At 42.4% G+C, this 25,444-nt stretch overlaps 2 protein-coding genes across 5 annotated transcripts in view; both read right to left on the minus strand.

Annotated features, from left to right (window-relative positions):
- Positions 1 to 15,646, minus strand: part of Stard9 (StAR related lipid transfer domain containing 9) — an 88,019-nt gene extending 72,373 nt beyond the window's left edge. For all 4 annotated transcript variants that reach the window (XM_038331874.1, XM_038331873.1, XM_038331871.1 and 1 more), the window contains exons 1-3: positions 15,517 to 15,646; positions 10,811 to 10,880; positions 8,441 to 8,557 (exon numbers count right to left, since the gene is read on the minus strand). In XM_038331874.1, the coding sequence (XP_038187802.1) occupies positions 8,441 to 8,557; positions 10,811 to 10,880; positions 15,517 to 15,563 (234 nt within the window). In that variant the 5' untranslated portion in view covers positions 15,564 to 15,646. The remainder of the gene's footprint in view (positions 1 to 8,440; positions 8,558 to 10,810; positions 10,881 to 15,516) is intronic.
- A 1,290-nt stretch (positions 15,647 to 16,936) lies between these two features.
- LOC119815213 (oocyte-secreted protein 1-like) lies at positions 16,937 to 19,980 on the minus strand. Its single transcript, XM_042055144.1, is given in 5 exon segments — positions 16,937 to 17,090; positions 17,092 to 17,505; positions 17,862 to 18,018; positions 18,432 to 18,506; positions 19,935 to 19,980. Coding segments are annotated over 5 exon segments (846 nt in total).
- Between the last annotated feature and the right edge of the window lie 5,464 nt (positions 19,981 to 25,444).

Below are 25,444 nucleotides of genomic sequence, written 5' to 3' on the forward strand. Positions count from 1 at the left end.
AATGGCAACTTAGGAGAGAAAGGGTTTATTTTAGTTTACAAGTCTAGGTAACAGTCCATTAACATAGGGGGTCAAGAGATAGGAGCTGAGGCAGCTGGCCACATCTACAGCTAAAAGTAGAAAAAGGCTGGGCAGCAGAAGCACATGCCTTTAATCCCAGCATTAGGGAGGCAGAGACAGGAAGATCTCTGTGAGGCCAGCCTGGTCTGCAGAGCAATTCCAGACAAGCTCCAAAACCAGAGAGAAATCCTGTCTCAAAACACACACACACACACACACACACACACACACACACACACACAGAGAGAGAGAGAGAGAGAGAGAGAGAGACAGAGACAGAGACAGACAGAGACAGAGAGACAGAGACAAACAGAGACAGAGAGAGACAGAGAGAGAGACAGAGAGACAGAGAGAGAGAAGTAATGCATGTAGTCTCAGAGCTCAGCTTGCTCTCTCCCTTTCATTTAGTACAGGGACCAGGCTATGAAATGTTGCCATCCACATTCAAGAAGGGTCTTCTCAACTCAATTAAACCCAACTCACAGGCATGTCCATAGGCTAACCTAATGTAGACAAATCTTTATTGAGAGCTCTTTCCAGGTGATTCTAGATAGTGTCAGGTTGACAATCAAAACTACCCACCATATCCAGCCATGGTGTGGACACCACAGCATATATCACTACACCTAATAAAGATTCTGATACCCTTGGTAGGAAACAAACACTAAGTTAAGATTTATATTGAAAAGAAAACACTGAACATTTTTTGCTGACACAAACTTTTTTTGTGACAGGGTTTCTCTTTGTAACAGGGCTTTGACAGTCCTGTAACTCTCTTTGTAGACCAGGCTGGCTTAGCACTCACTAAGATCCCCCTGCCTCTGCCTCCTGAGTGCTGGAATTAAAGGTGTGAGCCACCATGCCTGGCAACTGACACAAACAATGCTATAGGTTTGTGGGCTACAACTCAATCATATTTCTCATCTTTCCAAAGTCATATTAAAACATAGCAATCAAAATAAAGTTAAAGAATATAACAGCACAGTCAACAATAAAATAAACTGAAAAATCTAAAATACTCAAACTGGAAAAACTGCACACACACACACACACACACATGTGTGTGTGTGTATGTATATGTATATATATATATATATATATATATATATATGGGTTAGGGAGATGGTGTGCCACATGCTGAGCCATTCTGAGTATCTGTGGGCATTGTACCCAGAGCAGTAATGCGACTTTCCTACGTCTTCCATGGCGGGGTGGACTTTCAGATGACGTACCTGCCTTTGGATCATCTACATTCCTGTAAGTGGCCCCAATAAACATACTGGCTCACTAAGCTAGACTGTGGTAGAATCATTTCTTTTTAAAAAACAATTTTGTTTTCTTTTTTGTTTGGTTTAGTAATACTTTTTATATACTGACAATTTCATACATATATACAGTGTATCTTGATAATATCCACCACACCCAAATCCCTCCTGTGCTCAATGTCCTTGAACACATGCCTTTTCTACCTTCATGTTTTTTATGCTGTTTTGATTTTTGTTGATCACAGAAGAGAGAAAAGTCAGCACCATTTCTTCCTTCATATCATCTCTGAACACTGCACTTAGAAGGAGCCTTGCGTGATAGGTGTGCTGGTACGTGCCTATAATCCCAGTACCAAGACAACTGCTAGTTCGAGGCTAGCCTATGCTATATAATGACATCGTCTACACCAACTCCACTCCTCCAGAAAGAAGGGGCCTTTTGTTGATCAGCTGCACTGTCTCTCTAAACAGAAGACTATTGGAATGGTGCTGACTGGGTACTTGGACCAGACCTGCTCCACAAGTGTGAAGGGAGATTTAGTACCTGGGAAGGCTGAGCAAGAGGCTTCTTCAGGGGAAGCCAGCTGTCATCAGTCAGGCAGAACACAACTGTCTATATATATCTGATAGATATAAAGACACTTTGTTTAAAAGGCCACCTTTGGGGCCAGCAAGATAGTTCAATGCATAAAGGCTCTTTCCACACCAGCCTGGCCACCTGAGTTCAATGCCCAGGACTCATAAAAGGGTCGAAGGGGAAAACTGACTGCAAAGTTGTCCTCTGACCTCCACACAAAGTCAGTGGCATGCACGTATAATAAAAGAGTTTTTTTTTAAGGGTTACTTTCTACTCTTGTTTAGATGATTTTCCAAATCACTTTTCTACAAAGACTCTCAAAGCAGTCATCACCAGCATCGAGTGTTTCTTCTTCAGTAAAATGTCAGTCCCTGTGGACCTCAGAACAAGCCGAAGTGTGAAGAGTGGGATGGAAACCGAAGACAGATTCTCAGCAGTGCAGATCAAGTGAGCCCAGCTGGACAACATCAAGGTCAACTGTCTCAAAAACTGTCCATCAAGTATTCCTCCCTCACAGATAACCTCTTTTTTCAGCCTAGATCTCCAGGGCTCCAAAGAGTACCAGGAATTCCTATTCCTCTTGACTCACTCAAGGAAAAAAAACCAAACAAAAACCTCAAACTACTTTTTGCATTTTAAATGATTTCTCCAGCCCCCGTCTATTTTTGTATAGGAATTTGGCACCAGCGGCAACCTCTAGTTTCAGGGAACTCTGTCCTTCAGATGTTTCTATGACTCTAAAGGCTAATCTTCTAAGAGTCACAGTTAAGTGTAGAGAAAGGGGGAAAACAAGTTAGACAAAGCCAAAAGAATGACCTTATTCCTTCCAAATCAGCTCCAGGAGCTGAGCAGCTGTGCTGCGGCAGAAGGAGCAAGCTGCAGTGATGCTCATGCCTATCTCCCTCCCCCTCCCAGGCCTGCAGAGCCCCATCCAACTGCTACACAAAAAGGCTTTTTCTTATAAATGTCTCTCCCTTCCACTTCTGTCTCCATCTTGAATGGAAAGAAACAATACTAGCAATGGAATGTACATAGCTCTGCAAATATTCATGAGAAAATGCTCTGCCGCCCACACGTGGCTGAGCTCTCCCGGCACATGTAAGAGCCAGAACAAGGGGATGCCAAGAAACTCTGACATCTGTGTTTCTATAACCAAAGCAACTGGGATAATGTCTCATAATATGCAACAAGATTCAAGAAGGTAACACTGGGGATATAGCTCTGTGCAGAATGTGCCTGACACATAAGAAAAGTACCAGGATCAATTCTGAATGAAAAACAAACAAACAAACAAAACAAAAAAGTGAGGGCCTGGGGGTTGGAGGAGTTAAGAGTGCTTGATTTTTGTTTTGTTTTGTTTTTTATGATTCAAAAGTTTCATTATTATTTTTCATGTGTATGAGTGTTTTTGCCTGCATGCATGTGCCTATAACGCCCACCCCCATTCCCTCCCACATATCCCTGTGCAGAGATAAGCAGATCCCTGAAGCTTACTGGCTAGTCAGCCTGGCCAAATCAGTGAGCTTCAGGTTCAGGGAGAGAATAAAGTTGGAGCACCAGTGAGATGGCTCGACAGGTAAAAAAAAAAAAGCTTGCCTTGCAAGACTGATGACCTCAGTTCAACCCCTAGAACCCATCCATGTTAAGGTGGAAGGAAAGACTGGACCCACAAAGTTGTCCTTGACCTCTGTATTTATACGTACCTACTCATGATAATGAATAAAATGAAAAAATTAAAATAGTAAAATAAATAAATAAAAGTGGAAAAGTATAATGGAAAAAAGATCTAAAGTCATCTTTGGGCATATTCACTTGGGCACACACACAAAGTATCTTGAATGGTATCTAGAACTTTTTCTAGCATTAATACACTGTTTTTTTTTAATAATTTATTTACTTACTTTTTTTGAGACAGGTGTCTGTGTTGCTAACCTGGGATGCACAACGGCACCAAGCACCCAACTTAATACTCTGAAACTCTACTTAGCCACTACATATCGGAATTTAAAAATTCTCCACAAGTTAATCTTTATATCTTAGACATACATAATTCTCTGCAAATTAACTGAAATCTGTTCTATTCTAACAGAAATGAAGACCAGCTAGTTTTCACGCTCCACAGATTGTGAACTTCCCATGTTCTGTACTTGGCATCAGCACCAGTCTTTGCACAGCTGGGTCAACAACTACTGCAGTAATGGCAGTTTTCCTCTTGGTTCGCTGTTAGGTCTGACAGTGCATATGTTTAGAAATGACAGTTTTGGCTTAGCATGAGCTGGGCTACAGGAGAATTTCTGATGGCTAGATAAAAGCCTGTACTCCTCAGGAACTTGTGAGACAGTTCCGGTTTAGTTCCATCTACAAAAGGGGCTATTTCCCTTGCCTCGAGCAGAAGAGACATATGGCTCTCCACTGACCTATACCCATAGTTGCACATCAAAACCCATGCTGGCCTCTAGGCTCCTTCAGTCCCTACTCACATGCACATCTCAAAGCCCCCAGTGGTAGCCTCCTTGCCCTCTACCTCCACAGTTCCTCCCATACTGTGCTGGCCCTCGCACAAACTCCCTCTTCCACCTCGGTTGGCCCCCTTCTCTTCAAGATAGTCCTGGCTACATTAAGTCTGTTTCTTTTGCCTCTCTGCTCTGGACTCTTCCAGATGCCTCTGGATGTCCTCTCTTTCTTATCCACAATAAAATCTTCCCCTAACCACAGAGCAGCCATTTGGGTGGTTTCTTTACCATGTTCCTTGTTCTGGAGAATGTGTGGGTCCCCTCCTTGGACTCTCCAGGTTTCTGATATTCTCCAAGTAAAGTGGTAGAAAGCTTTTATCCCTTCTCCCTCTTTCACAACCTCGCTCCTACTTCTCCCTTTCCTCAGTTCTCTTTCTACCTTCTCCTCTTGGAAGGCTTGCAGTGACATACTCTGTGTGGTGTGGTGCTTGGTATTCAGTGTGCTATGAAGACCAGAAAATATAAATACATATCACTACTGCGATTTTAGTTTTAGATTCAGTGGCTGTAGAGAGAAAAATCTCCTCACACACACAATTTTTAATCTGGAAAAGTCACAAAGTTTCCGTCGTGTGTTTTAGCCAAATAACTATTTTAAAATGAGGATTCCCAGGAGAGTAGAGGCAATTGCTTTGCAAAGGGCAGGGCAGCTTTTTGTTCCTGAACATGCCTTTTGTTGACTCAGGCTGGTTTGTTGCAAAGTTCCTCATGGAAAGTTTTACAGACAGACAACAGGGCAAATAAAATGTGTGTGAGCAGAGAACTCCTGCCCCAACAGCTGCTCATCACCAGGAGGAAGTTAGGTGAGTTTTCCAAGCAGAACATGCTGGTCCCAGGAGAAATACACAGCTTCAAAGAAGGGTTAGAAAAAGTGTGCACTAATGGATGGATCTAGAAAACACCAAACTGAGTGAGGTAACCCAGACCCAGAAAGACAAATATAGCATGTACTCACTCATAAGTGGCTTTTAGACATAAAGCAAAGAAAAAACAGCCTACAGGACACAGCCCCAGAGAAACTAGATAACAAAGAGAACCCTAAATAGAGAACATACATGGATCTACTACTACATAGGAAGGTGAAAAAGACAAGATCTCCTGAGTAAACTGGGAGTTTGGGGCTCGCAGGAGAGAGTAGAAGGGGAGAGGAAAGGAAGAGAGAGGAGAAATATGTACAGCTCAATAAAAATTTTAAAAAGGAAAAAGAAAAGGTGTGCACTTCCTTCTCGTGTGCTGTAAGAGAACGGTTGCTCACTGTGCCAGGATCTGAGTGAAAGCACACAACACCTCCATATCGACTTACTAGGTGGGCAACTACATAAGTACTTTAACAATTCCTCCATCATATGATAATTCTGAGATATTCCCCACCACAAAAATGGTAATAACATACACACATATAACTAATAAAAATAGGCCACAGAGATTTTAAGTATCTTGTTCAAAGTAAGACAGTAAATTAGTATCTGTGCCTTATTTCAAATGTGGGTCTAATTTCAGAGCATAAACAGATTAGCATTAGTATAGATTCACACCAGGGGAAAACAGATCAATTTTGATGAAAAGTTTTGGCTTAACATTCAAATATTTTTAAAAGGGTATAAATATTTTTTATCAATGAAGATCTTCCTTAAGAATGAAAAGTTAGGGCTGTGGAGTTGGCTCAGTAGGAAATGTCTTCTGCCACCAAGCCTAAAGACCTGAGTTTGATCCCGGGGCCACATGGTAAAAGGAGAGTAAAGACCCCTAAAAATTGTTCTCTGGCCTCCTTATATGTGTGTGGCATGCACAAACACACCTTCTCAACAAGTGTGTGTGTGTGTGTGTGTGTGTGTGTGTGTGTGATTTATTTATTTAGTTTATAGAGACAGGGTTTCTCTGTAGCTTTGGAGCCTGTCTTGGAGCTGGCTTTGTAGACTAGGCTGGTCTCCAACTCAAAGAGATTTTCCTGTTTCTGTCTCCTGAGTACTGGGATTAAAGGTGTTTTAATTATTTGTAATTTAAAAAATTACAAATAATAAGAAGCTAGTAACACCAGAATTATAGGATAAAAGATCATGGAATAAAGACAGATGTGTTCTCTCTCTCTCTTCTTTGAGAGAGGGTCGCTTATAGCCCTCGCTGGCCTGGAACTCACCATGTAGACCATGCTGGCCTCAAACTCATAGATCCTTAGCTTTGCCTCCTGAATGCTGGGATTAAAGGTGTGCACTACCATCCCCAGATCCAACTCTTGTTAACATCTGGGTTACTTTTCTTGTTGCTATGATTCAATACCTTGATAAAAACAACAGAATAGGGAAAGTTTATTTGGCTCACAGTTCAGGGTACAATCTACTATGGCAGGGAATGAAAGATGGCAGATGCTGAAAGTGGATGGCCACACATCATCCAGTCTGGAGGTGGGACACTATGAACACTGGTGCTCAGCTTACCTTCTCTCCTATAGAGTCCAGGATTCCTGCCCACAGAATGGTACCATTCTCAGTGACAGGTCTTCCTACCTGACCGTTATCCAAGATAATCCCTACAGGCCTGCCAACGCCAGTCTGCCAGAGCTCATCAAACTGACAACTGAAATTAGTCATCATCACACATCTACTGTGAATTACTAACATGAACATCTGTTTTGTTTGTTTTTTTGAGACAGGGTCTCAACTATGTAACTGGCCTGGAACTTGCTATATAAACCATTCTGGGCTCCAACTCAGAGATGTGACTACCTCTGCCTCCCAAGTGCCAGCACTTGGGATTAAAAGTGTACACCAACACTGCCCAGCTCCTAGGTGACATTCTTGTTTACATCCACCAATAAACAGTGACATCTTGTTAACATCTATCTATGATTGGTGACATCTTGTTCACAGGTATCTATGAATGCTAACATCTTATTAACCATTATCTATTAATAGTGATACCTTACAGTCCATGGATGGTGACATCTTGCTAACAGCTATCTATGAATGGTGACACTTTGTTAACATCTAAGTCATATATACACAGACACACATATGCCATGTTTGAGATGATCCTTACTGACTGTGGTGGTTTGAAAGAACATGGTCCCAAAAGGCAGTAGCACTATTAGAAGATGTGGCCTTGTTGGGGGAAGTGTGTCACTATGTGGGTGGCTTTGAGGTCTTTACCTCAAACTTCACTCAGTATGACAGTCAGTCAACTTCCTGTTGCCTCTGAGTCAAGATATAGAACTCTCAGCCCCAGCATCACATCTATCTGCCTGCATGCCACCATGCCCTCCATCCTGATAATGAACTGGACCTCTGAAACTGTAAGCAAGGCACCTCAATTACATGTTTTTATTTTAGGAGTTGTCATGGTCATGGTATCTCTTTATAGCAATAAAAAACCCTAAGACAATGCCGGGCGATGGTGGCGCACGCCTTTAATCCCAGCACTCGGGAGGCAGAGGCAGGCGGATCTCTGTGAGTTCGAGACCAGCCTGGTCTACAAGAGCTAGTTCCAGGACAGGCTCTAAAGCTGTAGAGAAACCCTGTCTCAAAAAACCAAAAAAAAAAAAAAAACCCTAAAACACTGACCTATTAAAATAGTAGAAGACTATCTGCACTAAGCCCCACCCCTGGTCGCTCCGAGGCCCAGATTGGAATTGGACACTAGTCAAGTTCCCACACCTTCACCAGTCTTTTTCCACCTCTTTGCAACATTAAAAAAAAAGAAGAAAAAAGAAACTGATGCCACATATTACCATTTCTCAGATTAAAACATTAGTTTTTAACCAGCATATCATAAAATACACTCATCACCCAGATTCCAAGCTAATTTACCTAAGTATCCAGTTATAAAAACTAATGCTATCATTAAAATAACTTTAAACATCCCACAATGTATTTGAGGGTTTTCCTCTCGGAAACCAGTTTTCGTTGAGAGTTTTCAAAGTTAAAAGTAGCAAGTAGAGTACTTTAAGTTTGCAACTGTCACAATGATCTTGAGAAGTAAATTTACAGCAAACATTTGTAAAAAGGAGAATGGAGGGAAAATGACATTACCACTTCCTGAGATGCATATTGAGGGTCCTCCGGGTTGACTGACCAATAGCAGTAATCAAAACCAAACGCTACAACCTTCTCCCGGGTGTCTCCAGACCTCTCTGGTCGACTGTTCACCTAAAATTAAACACAGCATCCATATCATTGGAATCTGGACGGTGGCTCTTAATTATGCTCTCTGATGATTACAGAGACCTGGACTATCACTATAACTGTTTACGACAGCCACAAGAGAAGAGAGGTAACATCTATCTCCATCTCACTGGGAACAAATAAAGACCCAGGAACTAAACATGCCCATGACACTAGCCTGTGTCTGCGCACAAACACATGGACTACAGGACAGCGCGGGAGGAAAAGGCTCTTTTAATGGAATCTTCATCACTCATTCTTCCCTAGGTATCTCTATACAGAGACTGACAGCATGAGCAGCGCAGCCTCTGGGTGCAGAAGATCTCATCACCTTGGAGCTGTCTTTGGGATCCTTTAGGAATCTACCTTCAGTGATTTGGAAATAGTATTAAATGGAATAACCAGGAATACTATAGCTGCTGAACACAGATAGGGTAGGGCCAAAACTTGGAACTATGCTGAGCTCTGGGTACTGGGTAGAATGGCAGACATTCTTCACAGACATGCTTAGTCTTAATATTTAAATTTAAACTGTGGCATTCAGGAGTTAATGATCTTCCTATGATAAAAGGCCTCTTGCAGCGTCTTCTTCATCCTCTCCAGAGAGAAGAAACTCAAGAATGGACACCTGGTGCACACCCTGAGTTCCTAGTTCTCAGGTATAAAATGGCCAGGATGCTACAAAATCACCAGTCGGTACGCACATACAGCTTTGCGTGCTGGCTGCTCCACTGTCTTCTGTCAGGAAAGCATGGCTACAGAGGGTGCTCCTTGAGGAGGAAGCAGCACTAAGAGTGCCCATATCAAGGTTAAGGGGAAAATATACCCAAAACACATTTTAGAAAAGGGGAAGGAAACTCTGACATTAGCCATTCACAATCTACAGAAGAACATGGCTGTCATAATGAATAAGAGCTTGTTCATAAATAACTGACCTTAGGGAAGTAAACAGCTAGGGAAGTGTGTAGAGGGCAAACTAGAATCTGTCCTTGGGTGCTTGAGAGGTGGCTCGGAGGTTAAGAGCACTGGCGGCCTGACAGAGGACCTGGGCTTGATTCCCAGCACCCACGTGGTGGGTCTTAACCATCTGTATCTCCAGGCCTGGGGGATCTGATGCCCTCTTCTGGCCCCCTAGGGCACTAGGTACTATGTGGTACATAGACATATGTGCAGGCACAACACCCATACACATAAAATAATATTTTTTAAGTTTGCTTTTAAATTTTCCTCTTGGACGTACTTTATTCTCTAGACCCAAGAGTAAGAGATTTTACAACAAAACAGCTGTAGTGACTAGCAAGGGCGGTAAGAGAGAAGGCATGGGATGGAAGGCCCTTTGTTCTCCAGGAGCTCCTGCTTAGACTTTCCCAGGACCCTCCTTTAACAGGAGCTAAAGACAAGAGGAAACAAGTCACAGCAGGGAAGTAACCAGGGGGAGGGCAGAGCTCTGAAGCCTGGGATTTAGACAACTTCACTCTGCCTCAGCTTCCTCAGCTCTTGGGAATGCTGGCTGGCATTACATCACCAGCTAACTACAGAATTAATCACGTGATCACCTCCCTGGCTTCTTTCCACTGCTCAAGGTCCACAAAAGAAGAACCAGCTCATCTTCTGCATCAGGAAGGATGGAGGAAGTTGACTCTGGAGGGCAGGGTGAGGAGCAGGGAAGGAAGTTCCCCGTGTCTGCCCAGTTGTGCTCCAAATTTAAGCAGGGTTATGGAAAAAGAAATCTGAACAAGACTCAGGCTAGTGACCAACTCCCTTCTGGGATCTGCAGGCTGATGTCTGACATCTGGACCGTATTATGGCCAAAACAAACCCTGCATTATCAGACAAATACTAAAATTCCTAATAATAACCTGGATAAAGTATTATCAGTTGAGGGGCTCAGGATAAAGTTTAACTGGTGGCCAGGTGAGTTACATAGGCATACAAATTGCCCCCAGTATGAGTTAAACTAATCAGAGCCCGATTACATAGTCTGGGTTTGGTTTCAAAGCAGCTCCTATCAGTTTCCAAAACAGCTGCACTATTCTATTTAACAGCATGGACTACAACGCCACATTTTCTGGACTCTAAGCATAATTCTTTTGTTGTTTATTTACTTTATGATTGGTCTAAGCTTTTCCCACAATCCTTACATCTCCTGCTCTCTAATATATTAAACATATTCACCCCAGAGCCCCTTTTAATTATAAAGATTCGTACCTAAGAAAACAAACACAATTTCAGGCTTACCTTTAAATTCCTGATTTTTGCCACTTTGTCCTCAACTTCCACAATAATTCTTCCCCCTTCTTTGGTCTCGCTAAGAAATGAGAACAGAATTCCAATGAGAAGAAACACTTTTTTTTTCTGAGACAGAATCTTAGGTAGTCCAGGCTGCTTCAAATCCACTCTCTAGCCAAAAATGACTCTGAGCTTCTGATCCTCCTGTCTCTTCTTCCTAAATGCTAGAATTACAGACATGTGCCACCACATCTGGTGCCCACTTCTCTCTCTCTCTCTCTCTCTCTCTCTCTCTCTCTCTCTCTCTCTCTCACACACACACACACACACACACACATCAGAAACAAAAACAGAAAAAGACAAAAAGAAATTAGTTTTCTCACTCCTGTCCCTGTTCCAGAAAGTGCAATGGCTGCTCCATAAGTAGCCAAAAGCACGTAAAGACTCCCTTGAGGGCACACTTTCCTGATCAGACACTTTGACTCTGGAAGCACTAACTGTCACCACCATTTATTTTGGTGATCTTCTATGTATAAAGCACCATATTGTATAAGGATACTGTAATTTCCCTACCCACCCTACTCTCCTGATACCACTTCATAACATGTCTTCATTCTGACAGAATTTTAAAGCCTAGAGAAATTGTATAACTTGTCCAAGGCCACCCAGCCAGGACCAGTAACTGAGACTTAAGTCCAAATCTGTCTGATCCTTAACTATACCTTTAAAATGAGGCTTGGAAAATATTTTTGGTCCAGTGCAAGACACCATTTCTCGCTGTCTCTGGACCACTGAACAAAGTGCTGATGAGAACACCGCAGTCCTCGCTGCTGCAGTGCTGAGCGCACTTCTGAAGTCGGAGAGAAGTCAAGGTCTCACACTGTCCTTACGTGGTAACACTGCTAGCAACTAGCCCACCTTTACAGTCACTATGAACTTCTTTCTTGCAGTGCTGGGGATTTAATAACATTCACTTTAATAGGCTTATTTAATAGGCTTATTCTGGTGATTCATGCATCTGAAGCCCACTCTTTTCATTAAAAAAAAAAAACAAAAAACCCTCTGGCTAGGACAAGATGCCTCATCAACTGAAGGCACCTGCTGTATCTGGAATAAAGTCCTAGATTAAAAACTTCTCTCTAGCTGGGCAGTGGTGACACATGCTTTAATCCCAGCACTTCGGAGGCAGAAGCAGGTAGATCTCTGTGAGTTGTGGGCCAGCCTGGGTTACAGAGGCAGTTCCAGGATGACCAGGACAATACAGAGAGACCCTGTCTTGAAAAAAAAACAAGACAAAACAAAAAATAACTAGCTAAGTAGCATTTTTGTTAGTTAAACTTAAGTTTCTGTTGTTTCTTTCCCCTTAAGGAAAGAAACTTTCTTATCCACTATACAGAGGACAGTACATGAGAGAGAGGTATTCTTTTGTGGTGGAGGAAATCAAACCCATTGTCTCATACATCTAGGCAAGTGTTTTATCACCCAGTCACACCCCCCAAGTACAGAGGTGTTCCCAACTCCCAGGATTATCAGTTCACAAGAAGGTAAAACTGTCCCACCTCCTCTGCTCACCTACAGAAATGTTAGCATTAAATTTTAAGAGTGCAGAAAGGACATCAATCTCAAGGAAGAAGCTGGTTTCAGCTGGGCAGTGGCGGCACCCGCCTTTAATCCCAGCACTCAGGAGACGAGGCAGGTAGATAGATCTCTGAGTTCAAGGCTAGCCTGGTCTACAGAGAGCATTACAGGACAGCCAAGGCTACACAGCAAAACCCTGTCTTAGAAAACAAACAGAAACCCAAACCAATAACAACAACAAAAAGAAGCTGGCTTCAAACAGTTCAAACCAGTCATACTAAGGAAAAGCCCTAAGCAAGGCAAAGCAGTCACCACTATTACTAGCTGCCTGAGCCCATCAGCAAAATTCATCTTTAGCATCAAAGACTTTGAATAGAAGTAAGTCTACAGCTGCCTACATCAGAATTAAGAAGAATACGAGAAAGCTGAGTTAATTCAAATGTTTAGAGGAGTAGAGCAGGTGATAACCAGCTTCTGGGAGGGGGGCAGGCATTTTATGTGTGCTGTAATTTGAAAACCACTGTTCTAGAGGGGAATTTAACCAAGCTATACATTTGTACTTATTTCTTTTTTAAAACTCAAAAAAGAAACAAACAGAAAAGAGGCCAGAAGAATAAAAACAATCACTAAAAATGATATGACCAACACCTGATTAGACATGAAATGGTAACAGGTGATATGATCAAAGTTCATTATCTACATATGTGAAAATGTCATAATAAAGCCCATTATTTTGTACATCTAAGACATGCTAATAAGATTGACATGGAGACAGGTGGTGTGGGGTACACTTTTAACCCCAGCACTCAGGAGGCAGAGGTAGGCAGATCTCTGTGAGTTTGCCACCAGCCTGGTCTACAAAGGGAGTTCCAGGACAGCCAGGGCTACAAAGAAAAACCCTATCTCAGAAAAAAAAAGAGAAAAGAAGATTGATGTGATTATCATTTTAGTCTATTTTATAGATCAAAAACAAAAACCAAAAAGTGGAACAAATTAAGGTACCAGGTGAAAGTAAAGGGCAGTGGGGGGCAGGCGTGTTCTCCAGTGGCGAATGACTCTGGAGAGGCAAGGGCAGCATCTCTAACCGACAAACAATTTCTGATTATGGGAAACAACAGAGGTCAAGCGGAGGACTCCAAAATCACTTCTGTGTTATTTCATCCAGTGTTTTCTCTAGTCCTATAGAACACAGGAGCAATTTTGAACATCTTGGGAAGGAGCAGTGTGGTGCAGTGAATCAAATCCTGCTTCTAGAACTTAAGCAAGACCATGTTCTCATTTGGAGAAAAATAATGTAAGCTTGGGCTAGATGACTTTAATGGTCAGTGCTGATAACTTATCTGTAAGTTGGAACAGACGACATAGTCAGCAGATTCTCCATATGCAAAACAGCGTCAACGAACAGTGGGTACCACCACCATCTCCGCAGAATTCTGTGGGAACTGGAGAATGGTCTGGTCTAAACGTCTTAGCTGAGATCATACTGAGTTTTTACACAACAACTACTGAATCAGTGACTGTGGATCTGCAGCCTGCTAAAAATCAGCTCACACCTGGAGACCAGGAGGCTTGACGATGTAATCTACCACGTACTCTCAAGCCTCTTCACTGGAGCTGAAAGTAAATAAGTTTCCTGATTGTTTTTCATTTTTGTTGGATGAGATATGTTATTCTCGGCAACGACTGCAAGAAACAAAGGGGTTTCAACATCCTTTTCTTAATCTAATCCATGCTTTTAAAACTCCTGGTTTCCGAGGAACTAAAAAGTTAAGATGGGTCAATATTGCTATCCTAAGAACCCTAAAAATTAGTTTAGAAAGAATGAAATCTACCAGCAGTTACCTCCTCCTGGATAGCTGTTCCCAGGAAGCCTCCAACCCTGAGTCACCGCGTGTAGTTATGCAAACCCAGATGTTTAAAAACTAATTGCCATGGCTGTCCTGGAACTTACACTGTAGACCAGGCTGGCCTTGAACACAGAGAGGTTCACCTGCCTCTGCCTCCTGAGTGCTGGGATTAAAGGCATTTGTCAACAACGCTGGCATGGGCACATCTTCTTATGTTTTCCTCCTATTTCATGGTTCTCATTCTGTCAAAACTTTTCAAAGCAAATGGCCTCTACAAGGACAAAACTAACACCCCATGGTACTATTTCTGTCATAGGAGACAAAGCCTTTCTTGACCTCTGTGTACTGGACATTGAAAATTTTTTTTTCTACAATAAATCCCAAGACATGTCATATGGTATAGAACCACACTCGCCAATTTTCTCGCCCATCACTCCCTGCTTCTATCCACGCACGTGTCCAATGCTCCCATCTACACCCTAACAGCCTAAATTTACTTTCTCTTCCTGTTCTTACTTTAGAGAGCTCTGCACTTTCCCCTACCTGTCAGAAAACTCAAAGATCTTTCAGAACAGTTCAGACATCAACCCTTGTGCAAAGCCTTCTCTGACTTCCCGAGTGGGAGAGGATGAAATATTCAGTTCCACACTGGTTGCCTCAAGGGCTGAGGGGTGCGGAATGAGGCTCATGCACAAGGAACTAGCACTGAGGAGCAACTTCCCCTTCCCATGTCACAGTTCAGTTCTTAAGTCACGTCAGCTGTTGAGCACAGATTGAAATCAGTGTCTCCCTGGGCCTCAATTTCCCACCCATATCCTGGCAATCCTTTTTCCTAAGTCCCCACAGAGGAATCCCAAGTATATATGTATATATGTATATATGAACACACATCCTCCAGTCCTCACTTGGGTCCTCCCAGAACACCATGAGGAGTGGAGACTGCCCACACCTCTTCGCACCTCCTCACATCACGATGCACGAGAAAGACCCTACTAAGTGCACCAAGACCAGAGCCAGGATCCCTAGAAACTCTTGTTGGCAAGATGCCAGGGACGTGTAGCCAGGGCAGCGCCCTCTGGAGGCACACAGGAACCGCTACCTCCTAGGACGCGACGGGAAAGCTCGACTTGAAGCCCTGTCCCTCCCGGCCTTCACGGCTTCTGGACCCTGAGCCCTCAAGGCACTCTGAGTCTGATTTTCCTCCGGGCCAGTCCACCGAGAGGAAGGCGGGTATCTCGCTCTCCTCTCAGTTCACTTGACGCCTCAGGCGCCCCCTCCTGCCAGACTCACCGCTTGCTGAGAGGCCGGACCCTCAAGGCCACCTGCACATTCGCCATCCCTCCGCCACAGCCCAAGACCCGCACAGCGGTCTGGCGGAAGCATCCCTGGCCAGCGTCCAGCGAACAAACCCAGCCACAGGCACAGCAACCACAGACTGCCCCGCCCGCCCCACGCGCCTCCGGGCTGCAGCCCCAGCCCCGCCTGAGGGGGCGGGGCCCGCTGAGCCTCGACCAATCCTGACGAGCGTGGGCGGGAGAACGCGCGGGCCGCTCCGCCTCTCTCCCGCCCAAGTGAGAGCCAGCGCCCGACATGGGCGGAGCTCTCCCAGCCCTGGCCAATCCTGAGACGAAGGGTGCGCTTCCTCGCCTCGCTCCACCCTCTCCACCGCCCGGGACAGCCCCACCCAAGTGTGAGCCACAGCCTGACAGGGGCGGAGCCCGCCCAGCCTCCGGCCAATTCTGAGAGAGGTGGGCCGGGCCACTACGTCTCGTGCCTCCTTAGAAGCCCCTCGCGTGCTGAGGCACCTAGTTTGTTCTAAGATTTGTTGGCAAAGTTTTTGCTTAATACTCGAAAGTTCATGAAGTAAATTGCTAAATATGCTAAATATTGTTTTTACCCTATTGGTCTGAGATGTCAAAACTGCTACTAAATTTTAGGAGCAAAAATGAGGTGCCGCCTTTTGTGAAGGCTGAGGCAGGAATATTATTATTGAGCTCAAGGTCAACCTGGGCAGTACAGGTGATTGGAGGTCAGCATGGAGTGCAGGTGAAATCCTGTCTCCAAACAATGAAATGGGCAAAACAAATGATTTTGCAGTTACAAGCAGTGTTTGATGAGGAATTTTGTTGTTGTTGTTGTTTGGCTTTGTTGTTTGTTTTTCTGACTTCCTAGCAAGTGTCTCTTTACTGTCTTGGAACGTCACCGCCACCCTAGCAGTATTTATAACACAGAATAAATGCTGTCTATACCTGTAAAACCTCAAGCCCAGCTTAAAGTTCGCCTGAACCCCTTTCTGACCAGTGGCGCTGATGTGGAGTTGGAAGCCAGCCACATAGGAAGCTCCTGTATCACACAACAACAAAATAAACATGGGTCTGTTTCTGATGGTGACAAATTTGTATCCACTGAAGACTTTTGAGTCTTCATACAATTAGAGAGTGGGTGCAGGGTTAGCCATTACTAAGAGTTTAAAGTACTTTAAAGTTTAAAGTTGACTAGGAATCAAATTTTTTAGAAGCAGCTTTAATTGAAATTTTTATTGATCAATCAGATTTGATAAAGCTAAAATCAGGGACAGCTTTCTAAAATGAGACTATATGAAGGTAGCATGCCATTTTATTTAAAGTTGCAAATCAGTCACTTTTTAAAAATGGATGAGAGAAGACATCACGCAACCATCTGCATTCTGAAGAAACAGAGAGGGAAAACTCTAATCCACGCAGCTAGATGCTTCAGCCTGCTGAAGCCTGCTGGTTCCGAGGTCTGAGGCTCCTGTGACACGTGGTTGATGGTTTTCACCTGATGTTGAAAAGTTTAGCAGCACTGCAGGAGCAGCCTGCTCATTCCTGCATGTTGTCATGTCTACTTCCCTCAGGAGGGTTGCCAGTGAAGTCTCCTCTACTTTCAGCTTCACAGAAAAGAGGATACCAACTGTGTAGAATACAGGACAGGCGCATCTCAGTTCTGTTAGTAGAGTTTTTTGGGATATATGTAAGTTGTGTCTGAAGCGGAGTGACATCATAAAGAACTTTATTGACAATGCCGCAGGAGTAAGTAGGGTAGGTAAAGTCATAAACATCATTTGGCCAGACGGTGCTCACAGGGCAGCCAGATCCTAAAAACACTTCATCAGGTTCCATAAATATATTGCAGAATAGCGTGGCCTTAATCCTGAGATAGAACCAATGATTGGTGCATTGCAGAGGAAAGGCTGACCAATCATCAGCACCAGTCGTCAGAACAAAGAGAAGCAGGAGTCCCCTCAGGCTCAGGAAAAGACTTCACGCTCAGACTGGAGATCAAACCCACAGAGGAAATGAATTACTAGGAATCAATTTTACCAATCACTTTGCTTTCCCACCCACAACCTTTGCTACAGGGCTACCATCCCAAGAAAATGCACAGTTTTATACCTTGTCTGCCTAATTGGCAAAGCAAAGGAAAGAAGCATGCTTTTTATGGTTTGTGTAATGAAGTCGACTTTGCAGGGTGTTTGGAAAAGCTAAACATGTCTGAAGCAGCTCACCTTAGCTCAAACTTTAGCCCTGTTACAGTTGAAAAAAATGTGTTTCTTTCCTTGTAGTATTATGTTGATTTAAAAATAACCAAAAAGAATTCTCCACCCAGAGAAATACTTTTTGCTTGAAGTATTTTCAAGGCTACCAGGAGGAGAGACAAAGAAGAAAGAGCTAGAGAAAGATAGGAGATGGGGAGGAGAGCCTGCCCATGAGCTTGCTCGGGTGAGGATGGCCATATAAACACTGATGCGTGGGAGCAGCTCTCGTGGCAACCCTTTTATACAACAGAGGGACTGGAGTATGAGTTTCATATGGCTATTACATATAAAATACTCTTAAAATAGGAATGAAAATCATTTCAAGCCAAAATATAAAGAAATCACATAAGAGAAAAACTTGAAAAACAATCTGAAACCGGGTGGCTCTGTAGCACTTGTCCATGGTGTCTCTTCAGGATAATACAGGAAGCCACCACTAAATTAGTATTCCCCGAAGGGTTTTAAAAGAATGGAATTTGCACTTTCTTTTCCCAAAGATGATCTTTCAGAATGTTTCTCTAGCAGCTTGCATCTTCTGCTGATTTGATTCTCGCACACAGAGCCATGCAGGTGTTGTTCATTGTCCACCATTGCTGTCACTGTGCCAACTTCAGAGCTGAGGGAGCGGAGGGGCCACGTCACTCCTTACCTAGTTTTTCTGTGGCATGTGAGTCCACTGACATATTTCTCCCAGTACTCGATGGCTTAGGTGCTTGCTTGGTTCCTAGGAGCAGAGACAATCAATAGGAATAACTGTATGGTAAAAATCTGCTGAACGTTCTTTGTCATGGGCACTGGGTGGAGCTGTCAGAGAAACGTGCACCTCTTACATAAACACCAGTGCGTTTGTGCCCATTCTAGTTGTCTTCTACTACCCAGACATAAAATACTAAAACCCCTACATTCGTGGGTTGTATTTGTCTCTCTAGAGCTGGCACTAGACTGTGGATTTTGATTTTGTCATAATTTTCCACGGCATTCATCCTGCACTGGCTGCCTGGGAGGTACTGCCTCACCAGACAGATTTTACCAGGGGCGAATTGTCACCTCCTGCCAGTTTTCATGGGTAAATTTTCCAACTCACCAATGCTCATAAAGAAACCTCAGAATCCAATGTGGTTGGGTTTATACTTATTGAACTGGCTTAAAAAAATACTCCTGTGTCAATCTTGCCTAGGCTACAAACTGGATCTTTACCTTTGGCATTTATAAAATAGTCCTGAATGGCCTAGGACTCCAACTTGTTGTTTGGAAGGAACCAGTTCAACTTTGCTTTGTGTGATATTGTTCTCTTATGTCTCCCTCAAATATAGTGGTTATCTGGCCATTCGCCTAAGCACCTGGGATAGGTTTTAGACAGCTTCCCTAGGATGCAGGTAATCAGTATGTCTCAATGAAGCTTTGTAATATTATTCTTATTTTAATCATGTTTGCTTTCTTTATACAATTTTGTTTTATTGTTTTAAATTAACATATATCATTTTTCACTTCTTCCCTCCAATTCCTCCCATGTACTCTACCCCTACCTTGATCTCTTTCAAATTCATGGCCTCTGATCTCTTAATTTCTTTAATTGTTGTTATTCACACATACACAATACACACACACACACACTCCTAAATATATGTGTATACATATTTATATAGGGATATATAGATACATTCCTAAATATATAGATACCACCTGTCCAATCTAATGTTACTTGTATGTATAATTTCAGCAGGGCTGACGATTGGTAGTGGATAATCAGGGAGAAGCTTTTCCCCAAGGAAGACTATTTCTCTCTTTTCAACATTTCTTAGTTGCTTCTAGTTCTTTGTCTAGGGTTGGGGCCCTGTTGAGATTTCCCCCTTCTATGTTGGAATGTCTGTTGGTGTCACCCTTGCTCAGGTCTTGTTTAGGCAGTCATGTTGATGAGACTTCATGGGTGCAGGTCCCCTGCTATTTCTAGGAGGTACAACTTCACAGCAAACATCTACTTCCTCTGGCTCTTACAGTCTTTCTTTCCCCTCTTCTGTGACTATATTACAAAATAATCTTCCCTAACATGTCTGATAATTTTTTCCTTTGAGACAGGGTTTCACCATGCAGCCTTAGCTGGCCTAGAACTCACTATGTAGACCGTGTTGGTCTCAAACTCATAGACATTCACTTGCCCCTGGCTCCTGAGTGCAGGCATTAAAGGCTTGTGTCACCATGCCTGGCTCTGGTAGTATTTATTAAGAAAGAACAGAAACAGTTTTTAGAATCTAAGTAGAAAATATAACTTCAGAAATGATTATTGTAAAGAAGAATCCATACACTAATGGCCTAACTGTAGTTTGCATATTAAAGATGAGAAAACATACTTAATAACCACTTAGTACATTAACAATGAGAACATGACAATTACAGTAACTAGATGCCAACAACTCTGGTTTTATAGTTATGTCCCAGAAAAAGTAAAATGATATTAAACACATTTAAGTGTGCAGGCAGATATTCTGATCAAATATAAAAGTTTACCTTGTTGAAGTTGGAATGAGAATGTCGCCCTATTGGCTTATGTATTTGAACACTTGGTCCCCTATTGGTGGTGCTGTCGGGGGAAGTTATGAAATCTTTAAGTAGTAGAACTTTGATGGAAGAAGTACATCACTTGGGGAGGGTGAGCTCTGAGAGTTTATAGCCTTGCCCTACTTCCTGTGGTCTGTGTTTCCTGTGTGTGGTTAAGATGTGATCTCTCAACTTCCTGCTCCTGTCTCCCTGGCTCCATCCTTTATGGACATTCATCTCTCTATAAGTGCAAATAAAATTTTCTTAATTTGCTTTTGGTCATGGTGTTTTAGCACAGAAACTAAAAGCAGCTAATACAGAAGTTGGTACCATAGAGTGGAACTGTTGCTGTAAAGAACCTAACCCTGTTGACTTTTGGAGGAATAGGGAAGACTTTGAAAATTCTTTCTAAAAAGCTGTCCCTGTGCCCTGGTATTCTTGGTACCCTGAAACCAGGGAAATAGGTCATGTGATTGATTATTCTGTAAATGATATTCAGACATAGAAAAATACTTCCACTCTGCCAATAAGATGACTTGATTTGACTGACTTTGATTTACCATCATTTCTCAAAGGTAACACACACACACACACACACATCATACACACATCACACATCCACACATCACACACACACACCATACATACACACACATACCCCATACATGACACACACCACATACACACACACACACACACCACCACCACCACCACCACCACCACCACCACCACCATCACCACCACCACCACCACCACACCACATATACCCTGGAATGCCAATAGGCTGGGTTTTCTTTGAGTAGATCTTATTGCCCTTCTCCAAATATCTTTGTCCTTCAAATATAAAGTATTCATTTCAAATACTCTCTAAGCACTCTGCATATTTAATACTTGATTTGAGCTTTACAAAGCTTCTCTGTGGTATACATAGCATGCAGGACCCACAAATGAAGAAGTCCAAAGCTAGATTAAACAAGTTGCTCAAGGTCTCACAGCTAGGAAACGCTGGGACTCAGAATCACATGCTCTCAACACCAAAGCCTCTTTCTCAAACACCAGGTCCTCCTTTTGACTCCTTCTTCCTTGTACTCACAATGATGCTAAGTGACTATAGTCCTATATATTTCATCTCCTGAAATGGCTGAAGTACCTCCCTATGTGAGAGTTATTGACCTTGGCAGGCAAGCATCTGTCCTATAACTATAACCATGTCATCATGTGGCACTCACAGAAAATAGTTGCATGCTTTCAGCAGTTCCTATAGGGCAAAGGCAGATCCACTGAGCCCAGGATGAGTACAGGTAGTGCCTGAAGGCTGAAGTGAGTTGGAGATTAAGGAGAAGAGGAAGGGAGGGACTTGGGTCAGCAAGGGGGAAGGTGAGAAGAGGGGAGGGAAAGAGAGGAAGAATAAATTAGAGGAAACTAAAAATCTTCCAATTGCTTTCTATACAGACGGAGACAGAGGCAGTATGTTATTATGATCTCTAGATATAAATCACAAATCAACAGCACATCAGCCCTTGAAAACAGATAGACCATAGTAGTATCTGGAAGCACTGGAAAAGGCCCTGCAAACAGTAACTTTGGGGCTCAGTGGAAAGAGTTGGAGACAGGCAACGAAGCCCCAGACTCTGGTAAACAAGTGAACTAGTGCTGGCCTGAATCAGAAAAGGGCAATTTAACGTTGAACGCAGCACAGACACAGAATGAGGAGAAAAGTTAAAAAGGAAACCATTATGAGGGACACATGCATTCCTGCCAGAAGAGGGCACCAGATCTCATTACAGATGGTTGTGAGCCACCATGTGGTTTCTGGGAATTGAACTCAAGACCTCTGGAAGAGCAGCCAGTGCTCTTAACCTCGGAGCCATCTCTCCAGCCCCCAGGGATTTATTATTGAATTAAGCCACCAAATTTTATTTGTTCCATAGACTACCAGTCTCTGTGAAAGAGAAATGGCTAAACCTTATTCTAAAGATGTGCTACTCACTGTCTTACATTTAGCGCTGCCCCTATTCACAAAGCAAGGAATACCCTCCAAGCTTCCCAAACACATCTAATTATCTGAAGACACGGCGGAGCATTTATGTCCCTGGCTCCTCCCTGAGCATAATTGCTCATAACTGCTTTGGAGGTGATGGATGTCACCCAACATCAGACTGGAGAGAGAATGCCACGCTGTACTTAACATGCACAAAGAAAGCTGGAGACAACGACCCTCACACACTAGACTAGTTACTTCTCAATCTCAGATAACTGAGGTAACAATTCATGAAGGCTCACTTCAGAGAAATCATTTTTCAGTCTTTCATCTCAATTACCAGTCTGGACAAGGGTAGAATCTAGAAATTTAGATAAAAGCAAATCAGAGATTTTGAAGGCGTCACCTAAGTTCTAACAGATAATGAATCACAAAATAATATAGAATTTTATGTGTCAGTCAGAAAAGGGCACTGTATATGAACATACTATACTGCTTATAGACAAGACTACAGGAGAGTATAGAGACAAGATTCATTTCTCAAGATTTTTCATTTTAATTCTGGAAGCTTCTGCTTTATTTCTTTTAAAAATATTTTTTTGGTTTATTTAACTTTATTTTATGTGCATTGGTGTGAAGGTGTCAGATCCCCTGCGACTGGATCTTCAAACAGTTGTGAGTTGCCATGTAGGTGCTGGAAATTGAACCCGGGTCCTCTGGAAGAGCAGTCAGTGCTCTTAACCACTGAGCCATCTCTCCAGCCCCTCTGCTTCATTTCTTTGGTGCATAAGAAAGTAGACCTCTATCAGCACCTAATTAAAAACTGCCTACCTGAGAGCACAACTGCTACCACTCAACTACACAAACAGTCGCTTAGGGGCTCAGGCTCTGTCCTCTACAGTGTTGGCCATCTGGATTTCCTCTTTTTCTGAGAAAACTCTCTCTTTCCTTGCTCTCAGAGTAAATATAACTTTTCAACGGTCTGGTGATCCTGGACTTAGATGGAGACCAGAATTACAATAATGCAGGAGGCAGCAAGCAAAACAGAATCTTAATTGAAATCAACACAGGGGTTGGCAAAGGTCAAACTGGCGAAGAAAACCAATGGGACAGAGAAGTACTCTACCTTTGCAGGATTTCCTCCTTCTCCCCTGGAAGAAATTCATCACCACAATAAAGATGTAAGATAAGGAGAAAGATGGAGCAAGAGGAGAGAAAATACCAAGACAAAGCATTAAGACTCACAAATCATCTGCAATAAGGAGCCTGGGACAGGAATTGCCATTTGTGGAATGCCTCGGTCAAGAGTAACAAAGGAGGTGGGAATTGCCTTATGATTGGCAATTATTTCTCCCATCTTGTGATCTACTTGCAATTTAACCAAATTTTATAGCTACAAGTTACCTCTAAAAGACCTGAGCCTTCATATTACATAAAAAACCTTGGAGAGAATTTATGGATTATAGGTGTTTGTCAATAATTCAGATATTAAAGGAATCTGCTAATGAACAATCAAATTAGTAGCAAAAGTTTAACTTTACCCAGGGGAAAAAAGTAGTATTTTCAGAATTCCAGATACTCAAAGGCTGTGAGTTTGGCAGCTGGTTCCTCTTACTGTAAAAATTATTCAGTCCTAGGGGGCTGGAGAGATAGCTCAGTGGTTAAAGCACTGACTGTTCTTCCAGAGGACCAGGGTTCAAAATTCCCAGCACCCACATGGCAACTCACAACTGTCTGTAACTCCCATTTCAGGGGACCCGACAGTCATGGCAAAGCACCAATGCACATGAAATAAAAATAAATAAATAAATAAATAAGTTAGAAATTAACACTAGAAAAAATAAAATCATAAGATGGTAAACTCTTTTTATAATAGTCCATTAGTAGAAAATCAAACTTATGGCAAAGTTTTCTTGTGGTTTAGTAAGACCATGTCTGATTACTGAGTTTCTAGGCCAGTCCATGTTATAAACACCACCTTGAGAACAAGTAGACTAATACCCCCTTACACACACATATATATATATGCACGCAAGAAACCTCACATAACTTGCATAGGCTCTTGGTTATGACAACTCCTACTGCTAAAAATTCAAATAAGACACAAATTCTAGCAAGTATTGATCAGGAAACCTACATGTTAACAAACCTATACAAGCAGTTTACAAGGTAGTTATCACCAATACCATTATAAACAAACAAGCCTTCATATAGATTAGTAACTCATAATAAGTTTTGAAGAACAAAGATCTAAGGCAAAAAATGAAAATATCTGCACCTGCAATGTACATTTTCTTTTCGTTTGAGGAACTCCACAAACCTGGCCACTACTCCTGGTATGTTGATGACTTCATGAATAGAAGGACTAGGTTCTGTTTCCCCATAAAATAAAAGATTTCAATATAATGACTTTATAGATCACAGTTAGTCACAATACCCCTCTCATCATTCATTGGCCAACTTTCATATTAGAAATCTATCCCCCCAGAAAAGGTTAATATTGAATTTGGTCACTTTAAAAGTAGTGTAGCTTGAAAGGTATCACAAAATATAAGCTTAAATATTAAAAATGAAGGAAGGGCAGAATTCTCTGTTTTTGCAGTACAAAGAAAATCTTTCACGTGTGCACCTTTAGTGCTGGACCTTGTATGCCAAGCCAAAAATTCTTATCACTGAACTACAGTATCAGGTCCTAAGATTTCCTAAAATTAATGCATTTGCTACAGTGGTTCTCAACCTTCCCAATGCCACAAACCTTTAATGAAGTTCATCATGCTGTGGTGACCCCCACCATAAAATTATTTCACTGCTATTTTATAACTGTGGTTTGCTACTGTTGTTAATCATAATGTAAATAAGATATGGAAGATATCTGATATGTGACCCCTTGAAAAGGTCATTCAATCCATGGATATACCTGCACAAATAAAGACAGATAATTGTCCAGTATATGTCTCTAAGAAAAATAAAACAGTTTTTTGCTTATTATAATATTAAGCATATTACAGACATACTACACAATCCTACTGGTCAGGCAGTTATAGAAAGATCAACTCGATATGTTAAACAAAAGGATACGTTAAACAAACAGAAAGGGGTGGAAATTACCTCCAGAAATAGATTCCATAATGCTTTATTAACCTTGA

Source organism: Arvicola amphibius, chromosome 5 (assembly GCF_903992535.2).
Source record: "Arvicola amphibius chromosome 5, mArvAmp1.2, whole genome shotgun sequence".
Lineage (NCBI taxonomy): Eukaryota > Metazoa > Chordata > Mammalia > Rodentia > Cricetidae > Arvicola > Arvicola amphibius.